General features: G+C 43.9%; 1 protein-coding gene across 4 annotated transcripts in view; it reads right to left on the bottom strand.

Moving 5' to 3' along the window:
• EEA1 (early endosome antigen 1) overlaps positions 1 to 12,511 on the bottom strand; it is a 1,786,886-nt gene that overhangs the window by 670,424 nt on the left and 1,103,951 nt on the right. For all 4 annotated transcript variants that reach the window (XM_069629072.1, XM_069629073.1, XM_069629075.1 and 1 more), the window contains one exon: positions 3,967 to 4,068. In XM_069629072.1, the coding sequence (XP_069485173.1) occupies positions 3,967 to 4,068 (102 nt within the window). The remainder of the gene's footprint in view (positions 1 to 3,966; positions 4,069 to 12,511) is intronic.

Genomic DNA, 12,511 nt, shown 5'->3' with positions numbered 1-12,511 from the left:
CAAAATAACTTGTTTATTCAACCAAGAGCAGATTGTTGAGTACAAAGGTTTATAAATATCTAGAAGGTTTTGATTTTCTCTGAAACCCGAGCAATAAGGAAGGAGCCAAAGCTGCAGCTATAGGTTTCTAGTTAAGTTCTAAAAGCACAACTTTTCAGATAGAGTTTTAAATTGGCTCTGGGAACTAGCAGAGGAATTTCAGGTACTGAGCATCCTAATGTGATGGGTATTAGGAGGAGGAGAAGGGAGACTCAACGAGTTAGGATAGGTATGTAACCCTTCATGTCAGATTTTTTGTTTAATTACTTAGCCTTTTCCCTGGGTGTTCCGGGCTCAGCTGTAAATCTGCTTCGTTGAGTGAAACATACGCTTGTGGGTCTGTGGAGTTTGGTAGCTTCCGCAGATGGCACAAGTCCCTGACAATTACCTAATTTTAGATGGGGTAGTGGAAGGTGGTTTGGACAAAGGTCTACCTAGTGCGAGTTTCCCCCTCTTCTCTTTCAAGGCCTTACCATTCATAGACTGGAATGAGCCACAGTTCTCGACCTTATGGCCCACCCCAAGATACCAGAGGCATATTGATAGTGTGGATCCATGAAGGATATCTTTGACCCACAAACCGAACACCTCTTGAATCCAGTCGTCGGAGTAGACATCTATAAGATTATGAAGAAATTCAGTAGAAATAGCAGAGGCAAACAAACCATTCCAAAGCGTGCCGTGCATGCGGAAAAACAAAACGGAGGCAAGGGGCACTGTGTGTGCTATTTATACCAGCGTCAATGTCACGGCCAAGCGTGGGTTGGAAGCCGGTGAGGGACCAGAAGTCAAAGACGCATGGCGCCGTCTGCTGTCAAAACGTTTCCGAAGCTGCAAGCAGCATATCGGATATATCAAAGATGAGGAATCCGTGGGAGGGCACAATCCATTAGAAAGTAGTTTATTTTACAACAAAAATATGCCACAGGTTTAGGGAAGACTGAAATTGTGAATGCGGGATATAGAAAGATGCCAAGAACACCAGACTGTAATGTGCCAGTCGAACCCCCTCTTCGCTTGAACTTCACCTCCTGATGGTCAAGTAAAGTCACTCACAGTCTTTGGGATTTCAAGCAACCACAATACTGTTTTCTTAGCTTGGCTGAAAGGTCGGCTCCTACGTCATTTTGATTGGGATGATGGTCTCTTTGGTGGCCACCAGACTTCGCTAGGCCTGGGAATGACAAGGCCCAAGCACCACAGTGCCAACGGCATACACTGCTACAGCCGTTGCAAGCACTTGGTGAGTAGGGGTCCAGTCAGGTGGGTGTGTGTTTTGTGTTCCCTTGCTCTGTACCCCAAATCCTACTTGACACCTCAGAAAAATTGGACCCCCTACACCTCCTGCCTCTTGGCTTTCTGCTTCCTAGTCTCCAGATGTTGACTTTCTTTCAGCTTGCTCTTCTTTCCTGCATTTCTTCCTGCTTATTTCGCTTAAACTTCCTGCAATAATTTGCTGTCTGTTCTCTACTCCTCTGCTGCCCCACTCTGCATCCTCTTTCCACAGTAGCAATTTTACACCAACCTACCCAGTGTTACTTCTCTACTCTTCCTATTCTTCCTTGAAGACAAACATTTTCTTCCCACCTGCCTACTCTCCGAGTGCTACTGTTTACTTACACACCTTTGCTATTTTTATTCTGCCTTTCTCTCCCTCCTCCACTCTTGGTGGTACTCTTATTTCCCCCCTCTGACTCCTCACTCTGTGCTACTCTCCCCAGGTTTGTCAAATCTCCACCACGCACCCTCTCTCCCGCCTCTGTTCTCCTACAGCGCCACCACCTCTTCTTTCCCTCCCCTCTTGCTTACCCTCTTCCTCCGTCCCCACTAACACTGCTCCAAATCACCACTGTCTTCTGCTCCGACTCAATCCGCTTTCACCCACCCTCAGTGTAGGATGCAGGGACTCTTTAAACCTGGGTGGATACACCAATGGTGCCCGTGATTGCAAAACTGCAAAGTGCTGAGTACAGGAATTGGCTCTCCAGATGCAAACTTATGTTTTAGCTCATCCCTGTCATTTTCCATGACTGCCTGGAGCCTTGGACCAATAATGGCTGTCTGTCATCCTGACTGTCAGATTTCTTGTGTCACTGTTACCCCCAGACCTCTGGACGGTTCCTGGTAACTAGCCTGCTGCGTTTCTTCAGTACTTGCGAGTGTTCTTTTTCCATGCTCATTGGTATGGCAGTATGCAAGGTGATTGCTCACAGACCATTTTGTATGTTGTAAAACTGCTGAATGCTCATATTTTCTGAGCTGCGGGAATGTGTTCACTTGAGCTGTTGGACTATGGGTTCACTTGTTCCCATGTAGGGTCCGATACCAATTTGAGTCTTTGGATCTAGCATACATTTTGCATGTCATCCCCCGCATAAAGTCCTCAGAGTGGCTTTGCAGTCTGTATGGTAGTTTTTGGTAATGTTTATTTGCAAAGCGTGTATACACAAGGCAAGTGTTTCAAAACGCTCAAGGAGGGAGGGAGCAAGGGGAAAAACAACAGCCGTTCAGAGCTCTTGAAATTCTGAAACGATAAAAGTCTGCCAGGCAGAGTAAGTGCCTATAAGTGCATGTAATACAATTAACAGTGGGGGTAACAGCAAATCGGTCTGACGATGATTCTGCAGTTTTTCCAAGGGCATTCACCACCTTGCGGGGAGTGAAGATAGGCGGAACAGACAGACGATCTTCAGGCATGGTGATTCGGATCGCGCAAGTGCAGGCTGTTTCCAGGCTAGTTTCTGCTGGTAACCACAAACGTATAAGGAATGCTCTTGTTCATGCATGCTAGGAATAGGCGGATTATAATTTAGGCTTAGATGTATGTGTTATGTAGCCTTGAACAGCCAGTTGGAGTTGGAGAACTTCACCAAGTACCTCGGTAATGAGTCTGAAGGACTAATGATTGTAGGAATATACTACTCTCACTGTAGGGATAATCGGGCCCACGGCCTAATATGTTGGTGACAAGTTATTGCAGTGTTATAAAGGAAGCAGCCGGTTGGCTTTACTGTCCCTAAATTCTGTGCCCCTGCTAAGGTGGACATCGCTTCTATCCCAGTCAGAGCATTACCTTTAGCTAGACTCCACGGTACCTCACACTGACCTCAGGTATTCCTTATTCGACATCTCTAAGGGCTGCGTGTTTCCATCTCAGGGGTTCCCTATGGCTTCGTGACAGAGTGATTTCCTAAAGGTTTCTGATGGACTGGGGGCTCAGTCTTCCTTCTTCGGGCACTACTTCCCAAAGCAGGTGTTAACATCTAGCCCGCATCGTCCTCCTAGTCCCCATCACCCAGTCTAAAATATGAAAATATGAGACTGTCACACCCCCAGTGGTGGAGGGGAAAATCTGGATGTCATCCATGTATAAATGACAAGCCTGGTAAAACGAGGAGGAGCAGATGAAGATATAGAACGGGGAAAACCAATGCAGTGATTCCAGATCAACTCGTGCATCTTTCGCTAGACCATTGATAAGGTTATTAAAGTTCAGTGTTAAATGCTAAAGAGATCCAGCTGAAAGGTGGCCCCCTCGTCAGTGGAAAATATGTTTTCACTAACATGAAGAGCAATATCCATTCCACAATCATAATTATTCTTTTATAACGTGCTTAAAACCAGCAAGCGGTTTCTAAGCGCTGGATTGGGATTCGCACCTGTGTTGCACTGTGTTGTCTTGCTTCCAAGGCAAATACGTTGCCCCTGAGCCATCCTTCCTCACCAAATGGGGTAACAAAACAAATATAAACCCTTTCCCAGAACTGGAAGACTGACCGATATAATGCAGAGCCTGAATATTACAAGGTTTAAAAAAACATAACCCTAACAAAATAATCAGTTAAGTACCATTACGAAATGTTCATGCGCTGATGGATGTGACCCAATTAAAATGGAGCCTTCAATGAATGTATCACAATATATTACCTCCTCTTTCTTCTCCAGAAAGGATTTGAGATCCTTCACCTCTTTAACTGCAGCTTCGGTCTGCAATTGGAGTTGATGTCTAATTTCACAATGAGCCTTTTCCTATAACGAATGGAAATATAAACATTAACCAAAAATTTGGTGCCACTGGAAAGCAAACATTCTTATCATGGGTGCAACGCTTTGCAGAGTGAAGATCTGTATTAAAATAAAGCTTTATATACTACCATTCTAATTAAAAACGTTGCATGTACCATTCCTGATACAGTAGATGTCGGAGTACTCTTCTGTAAATACTATCTCAACCCCTGCTGTGCCCTCATGAATATACAATATTAATTCACGTTTTTATGAGCTCAAAGTGTCAGATAAACATTACCTTAGGAGTTGGGTGGTATCATATATCTCATGTTAGGGCACCTCATTAGTTTCTCCTATAGAAAAACAGCACACTTTCACTTTCTGGTGCTGGATGGTTTGAAAATACTTACAGAAATATCTGAACCAAACTTAAGGAAGTGATCCTGTTGCACTGAAGTCATGTGGGAAAAGTAAAAGACCAGGAAATTGCTAAAATGATCACAAGCTGTGGTGAAGCACCATTTCGTTAATAGGAACAATTTCTGACCCATTCGAAGCCCTGCCACACTTTGCCAACCATCAGCCCTTACCTGCACTCCAAATATCAACAGGCACACATGCCATCCATCAAAAGTAGGCCCCATCAACTAGAAACTTAGAATGAACACAACGGATAACCAAACACAAATCCACAACTCATCACAGGCTCTCTGAAACAGCAATTATTTTTTAAATAAGTTCTGAGGTACGCTCCTACTAGTCAAGAACCAGGGTCACTGTCTAGAAACCATATTCTTTCATCGCTGCCACAAGGGCTCGGACATCCACTGGCACGTAACCAGACCTCGCGACCTGGCCATCTAGAACCTTATTCCTATTGCTGGTTTAGCTCTTCCCCAGCACTGCACACCTTACGTATCAGTTCTTTATTAAAGTCATGGTCTTGGTTTTTTTTGCCTCCCTTTTCTTCCTCCACCTCTCATCTACACAAAAAACGTCTTCCTCACTTTTCTCCTCCTCATTTAGAGCCATATCCCCCCAACATACCATGCTCTCTATGTCCCACCTCACTTGCCTTCCAGGTCGCTTCCTCCCTTGTTACAGTAATTACCTCCTACTCCTTGTCCTTCACTGTATACTAACTACGACCTTGGCCTGTTCTTATGGCCACCATCTTCTGGCAACCACCTTGTGCTATTCTCGTTGCTACCTCCTCCTCTTTACCATCTTGGGTTGCTCTCCTCACCACCATCTCCCTCCTTGGGCTGTTCTCCACGCTTCCACAACCACGAGGGGCGCTGCAGCTCGCCATTAGCTTTGCTCAGCATCATTGGCACCAATGAACCTGGATGGGATGTCATGAATGGTATATATGGAGATGGCTGCGCCACATTAACCATGTTTGGTAGGCCATTGCTTTATTTTATTTATTTATTGTTCACTTGTTATGTGCTTATTCAGCAAGTAACATACTGTTTCAATGGAGGGAACAAGGGCGTGATACAATTGAATACACAACAGAGATGGGGAAAGGTGAAAAAGGACAAACCTACTATGCCTTGTGAGTATTCAGAATGTACAAGCGCAGCAAGGAAGAGGGCAGAGAGGGAAGGTGCTGTAGTGTCAGTGCTAGTGAGTGAGTAACAGATGAAGTGCATGGTGTGGTAAGTGCTACACGGCCTGGAGTCGTGTTGGATGTAAGTGCGAGACTCCAAGGCGGTGGCAATGCCAAGGCAAGTGCTGAGGGTAGACCAAAGCTGGGCGAATTGGGTGTGGTAGGTAAGGGGCCCAGAGAATGCATAAGGGCCCAGGACACCAATCGCAGCAACTGTGAGATTAGCAGAGGAGAGAATATGGAAAGGAAGAGGTAAAGAGGAAAGTCTTGAGGAGCTTCCGAAATTTAAGGTAGTCCTGCTCAAGGATCAGAGGGAGGGGGAGGCTGTTCTAAAGTAGGGAGCCAGCTGAGGAACACAATATACCTCATGGCCTCTGTTTAGCAAAGCGCTTTACACACAAAGAGTTGGTGCCAGAGGAACGTAGAGGTCTGGAGTTAGAGTATGACGCAGAGGGATTTGCATTTAATCCGAGCAGCAACCGGGAGCCAGTGAAGACTTTTTTGGGCAGGAGAGATATGGTCCCTGAGATTGAGGCCAAGGATAAGTCTTGCAGCCTTATTCTGGATTAGCTGGCGAGGTCACAGAGTGCAACAAGGTAGATTCAGGAGGAGGCTATTTCAATAGTCAAGCCTAGTTGAGTCTCTGGGGAAACGTGAGAAAAGCAAGAATTCAGTTGAGAAGGAATAGCTGAAAATGGGACTTCTTGGCAATGTCCTGAGTGTGAGGGAGGAAGGAGAGAGGAGTCAAAGATGACGGAAGGTGCAAGGGGTTCAGCAGGAAGTTTGAGAGAGTTGTGTTGTCTGCATAACACTGGAAATTGGGGGAAAACTAGGCGATGAGGCGTGCCAGCAGAGCAAGGTAGATGTTAAAGAGTCAAGGGGAGAGTATAGATCCTTGGGGGACACCACAGGTGGAGAAGGAAGTTGGAGAGGAGAAGGTGCCCAGGATGACTTTGGACGAGTGGTCAGTTAGGAAGGTCAGCCAGTCCAGTGCCTGAACCTACATACCAAGGGTATTGTGGAGTCTTTGTAGGAGGATGGAATGGTTGACAGTGTCAAATGCAGAGGAGAGCTTGAGTAGGATGAGGACAGCTGGGGAGTTGGAGTCCATAGATGCAAGCAGTTCTTCATGGGTGTTCAGAAGAGCAGTTTCCATTCCTCTGTATCCTCAGAATCCAGATTGATGGTCATGGAGACCAACAAGTTTGTGATGAGAGTTGAGTTGGAGAAGGGCCAACTTCTCCAACAGTTTCCCCAGAAAGGGGGTGATGGACATAGGGCGGTAGTTGACAGGATAGGTAGGGTCTGCTGAAGGTTTTTTCCGGAGGGGGTGCACAAGGGAGTGCTTGAGGGGGGAGGGGAAATAGCCAGTGTCAAAAGAGTGATGGCAGAAATCACTGAGCGAGGGGGCAAGAGAGCCAATGTTGTCCTTGATGGTTCTGGAAGAGCAAGGGAAAACCAGTTTAGAAGAGACCTTCATATAGCGGACAACTCTGGTAACATCTTCAGGTGTGATGAGGAAAAGCAGGAGACGGGTGGGAGAGGAGAAGATTTTTTAACTGGGTCATGTCTCCACTAAAGTCCTCAGGTATCAAGCAACAGAAGGTTGACACAAAGTCAGTGTCAGATCCGCTCCACTTTTGTGTTTGGTGGTTGGGCCAAGGTCAAGACGCTGAGTAACGCAGCTCTAACCAATCCGTACAACCTAAAACTACCTGTGCACCACGGTCTACGTTCTGTCACTTTCCCCGCACTCATATTTTGAGGAACTGCAGAACAGTCCCAGGTTGCAAGTATTTTGCATAAGAAGTTGGTGGATGGCCAATAGCGAATCTGTAGGGAAAGTACTTGCCCATCAGAAAGAACATCCCTGGAGGTAATGTATTCTTCTCATGGATACTGTCCTACCACAAAATCCTCATATTCGAAGGACTCCTGAAGTAGTACAGAAATGGAGGGGGAGAACAGTAAAGAAAGAACGCATATTAATACTTTGGTGTACCAAATCACATGTTGTCTCCAGCCAAGGGATCCTGGCAACAATGTTTTGAATGTGTGCGAAGATGACTGATGCAAATCACAGAGACGTGCCTCAGCAAAGCAGAGGCAACTGCCAGACGACCTGTGGAATGAACGCGATGACCCACAGAAAAGCTGATAGAAGATCCGTTTGTCCTATGGAAGTCACTCCTCACAGAGATTCAAAGGTTCAGGGCCCTCGTGGGATCAAAGCAATAGAATAATTTCCCATCCTGGAGGGATGAGGAGTACACAAAAGACTGGAAGGTTCAAGAACCTTTTTAAAAATTCTTTAATGAAAGGGCTATGCGCCAAAGTACATGGAAGAAGCTAAAAACAGATAAAGCAAAATGTAGTAACCGCCCCAATATTCAGTAAAAACTCTTCCCGTCGCAATGCCCATCCCAGACCTCTTATTGCTCCACAGCTGCATTCTGGAATGCCTATAAAGACTGCCACTCAGTACCACCATTCTCCCACATAGTTGAATATCTGAGGTTGCAGTGTGGCGTTCTCTTAGGCAGGTTTCAGCATAAATCATATACTCACAATCATGGAGCTAATAAGCCGAGTGGCTATGTCCCTTTGTATGCATCTTTTGAGAAAAGTGCAACTCGGTCTCCACTGTGGTAGGACAGACTAACTCCAAAAATAACCTTAGCTTTAGAAAAGGAGAGATGGGCAACTTCCCCGAAGGGCTATAGAACTCACTAACTCGTCTGTCTGAAACAAAGATCAACTTTAGTGTGAGAAAAAGGAGAGAACAGGAATGCACAAGCTCAAAAGGAGCCACCATCAGGAAGGTTAGAACCACATTTAGACCCCATGTAGGAACAACAAACTGGTGTGGTGGAAATGTGCACGATAAACCTTTCAAAAACTGCACAACAGAGGGTATCAAAAATGTTTATGTTTGTGGAGTTTTTATACAGCACAAAAGGTCCAACAACATTAAAACACTACGCTCAGGTGATACATAATGATGAAGACCTGATTATAACTGAAAAACCACACAGAAGGGTGAAATAGAAAATCAATAATATGGCAAATTAAGTGTGTGTTATGCTGTTTAAAAAAATAAAAATTAAATACGAGGTTAGCACGAGATTGTAAGACACTAGGAAGCTTTTTCGAAATAAGGGGGCCTTGAGCTCTGAAGGACTAACTCCCAGCCATTTTTACTTAAAATGTTGTTTGGTTTAATCAGTAGGAATCTCAAGATCCTAGGGAAAAAGTCAGTGAATAAGGAGTAATCTTACTTTTCAAATTCTAAGTGTTAATGGTAAAGCATTTTGTTTGAGTTAAGGTAGCTACTTTAAATACAATGCAAGATTAAACTGGGGCCCGGTCTAATTCTATTACGAATTTGCATTAAATGTGCAAAAGGAGGAGCAATAACTACTGCTTGAGCAATGTTATTTTGAAGCAGTGAGGACATTATATTTTTTTCATACTGCTCATATATGAAGGGTGCTATAGAAAACATTTAAAGAGGTGTTTGCTGTGGCTACATGGGTAAGAGGAGGTTCCTCTAGGAAAGCCGGATCTTCTTAAACAATCAAATAGTTGAAATTATAATGTAGGCAACAAGGTGAGTCATTAAGTTGAGAATCAAAATAGACTACGTTTTTTACATTGTTCAGTGTTAGAATTGAGAAATTAAAAGAAAAAGGGTAGGATGGTCCTCTGTCGCTTGTGATTTAGATGCAATGGCTCTGTGGGGAGTTCTGTTTTGTTGCTATTTTACCTTGCCCAATTAGAGCCCCTCCATTTCTAAATATGGACTAAGTTGTTAATTTGGCACAGTCTTGGGTTTATTTGCTTTTAAGTTTGAAATACAGTTGGGTACTATCTGCGTAACAGTGATACCCTAAACTTAAGGAAAAAAGTACGGTGTGAAGGGGCTTTAGATAAATGTTAAAAGGTAATGTGGAAAAAGAAGAGCTATGTGGTACTCCAAAGGCTATAGGGATGTTATTTGTGACAAAACCCTGAAGGAAGATGCCGCGATTACGATTCATAAGAGATGATGTGAACAATTCTAGTGCTTTATTCAAAGGAACCATGCTCCACTCTTCTTAAACACTGAGAGGTTCCTTTAAACAACATGCCAATATGAAAGCCACCTGTGGTCAAAGGAAATACCCTTCTCTAAGTACCAGCTGGAGAATTTATGACATTTAAATGAAAAATAATTTCATATCATTTCATTTTATTTCATTTCATTTCATTTGCAGGCATTTGCACATTTGATTGCTGGCCTCCCAGCTGACAAGACATCAAGAAGCTCATCAGCCAGGCCCCATTCCTTGCATCTCATACGCTCAGCAGCCATGCATGAAGAGTGAGACTGACTGGGTTTGGGGTGAAAGATTCTGTCCTCGGCCTGGGACAGCAGGTAGACTCTTGATGGTAGTCACTAGGGCTGACAAAGGTGTGTCCAGTAGCTCTGGATACAATGAGCCTCATTACAAGTTAAGCGGAAAATCAATAGCCCTGAGAGATTACTGTTACCGCCACTTGGTGAGGCGGAATTTTCGCCTGATTGCAAGTGGTGGTGGTGATGTAATTCCTCATTTATTTTGGGTCCATTTGACCCCATGGGTCTTTTTTTGCTGAATTGTTGTGCCGGAATTACCTCCATGGTAATTCCGCCAATTTTTCTCCATTTAGTGGGAAGATTTACCTCCAGGGTTTTGCTGCAGGTAAATCCTTCACTCAACTTATAATTTGGCGTATAGGTAAAATTGGCAGTAACTCAGCGCCAATTTGACCACTTACCACCTAACTGGTAATGAGGCCCAATGCCCTTGTGGTCCATTTCAGAGCAATGAAGATCAAATGAACCTCTCAGCCTCCTGAGAACTGGAGGAATGATGGGAATCAGCGGAATTGTGAACAGGCATTTGTGATTCGACTATACGATCAATGCATCCCCCCAACTCTGGTGCAGAGCAATCAAACTTCCTCTTGATACTTGCTCTGTGTTCCTATGCTGTCTGTGTTTCTCTTCTTCTGTGTACAGAAGAAGAGAAACACAGCCCGCGTAGGATCATTCCCATGCCTAAATTGCAGCAATTGTAGCTACATTATGAAAGGAGAAACAGTAAATCATCCTTACAGCGGAGAGAAGATTAAACATGGATGTTTTGCAACTTGTGATACACCAGGGATTATTAATGGGATCAAGTGCCCATGTGGTCTGTATTATGTGGGCCAAACACAGCGCACAGCAAAGGCAAGGTGGAATGAGGACAGATCCTACATCAGGAATAAGACTACAAGCTCAGCAGTGGCCAGACATTGGAAGAACAAACAGCACAGCTTGGCCCAAATTAAATTTGTAATCTTAGAAAGAATCCAAAGAAGAGAGAAGCGTGAAGATTTACAAAAAAGACTTGATCAACGTGAGACGTTTTGGATCGACAGACTGAGCTCTCTGACACCTAAAGGAATCAATAAGGAGATCAACTACATGTGCTTTCTCTGATCCAGAGAGAAGTATTTTCTAAACCTGAACATTGAGAACTTTCATTATGTATTGTTGATTCTATGATATTCAAATGTGGTGTTTAGGTTTTATTCAAAGAAATGCGAGATTTCCTTCATCCTTATATAGATTTTCCAATCGAGTTATGAATATATAGCTTCAGTATCCATGTTAATTGTAGGACAATAATAGCGAGAACCTTGGTCATTTGACTTTGAAGAGTTAGAGGGCATTGTTCATAAGCATCATTATCCCCCCCCGTTACGCATCCACTCACTCCATGATTGATTAAAACGGTAGCTTTCAAACCGCCACCATATGCTTCATTACTATCATTTCATTAGTTTTAGATAGCATCTACACACACACGTACGTAGCTACCAAAGCATTGTGTGTTCTCATGGCGAAAACACTGCCCTTCCGTGACCTCACAGAGAGGTGGGGCCCGAGGCATACGTGCAGTGGCGTTCGCGCTGCTGCCCTTCTCCCCGCCCCCATTTCCATGGGAATGTAGCATAGTGTCTGCACTTGCGCGCATTTCGCTTTCACTGCGAATGCGCCTGGTCCAGAACGCGAGCACGAACAAGCAGGTAAGAGACCTCCATGCACACCGCACAGAAGAGACACCCATCACATAGAAGGGCTTGGACAGTCTTTTCTCATGTTTAACAGGAACGTTGGACACAACGAAAATTATGTACACGTAGCCGTGAGGATAACAACAGCACAGAAGGTACAGATTGTTCAGATTCACACGGTAGAAATACTTGTCTATTACAATATATAGCGCGGCTCCATTATTTGTGTTTTTTTCTCCTTTTTGACTACCATCCGGATCTACTTGGGGTATGTGTTTTACATTTTTTATGGTAATATGATGTATTGTCCTACTTGTTACAACGGATTAGAAATATTGAATATGATTTAAAGTACAGCCCTGAAGATGGTCATAGACCGAAATGCATTGGCACATGTACTTATTAACAAACTGACCTACGTATTTACTGGTTGCATCACTATATAAGAGTAAAATACGAGACACAGAAAATTAGAAATGTGAATTAAACATTTCCCTTGTGAAACATTTTACTGATTTTGTGTATTTTTGAAAAAGAAAGATACTTTGAAAAGCATCCTATTTACCTATGCAGCCCTGCCAAGGGCCAACTGTGAGAATCAGTCTTCAATAAGGTGAAGACACCTTATGTTTCTTTTTTTTCAAGTCAGTCTCTCAATACAGTTAATATCTCCTGCCAAAATTGTATGGTGAACCGATGTGTCACTAGCAATTAGATCCAACAGGTGCTCAAGATCCTGGAGGAAATCATCATCCCGAATAC

The sequence above is a fragment of the Ambystoma mexicanum genome, chromosome 12 (genome assembly GCF_040938575.1).
Source record: "Ambystoma mexicanum isolate Mex_15411 chromosome 12, UKY_AmexF1_1, whole genome shotgun sequence".
Lineage (NCBI taxonomy): Eukaryota > Metazoa > Chordata > Amphibia > Caudata > Ambystomatidae > Ambystoma > Ambystoma mexicanum.
Note: the sequence above shows the minus strand (reverse complement) of the source record. Positions and strands in the feature narration are given on the sequence as shown.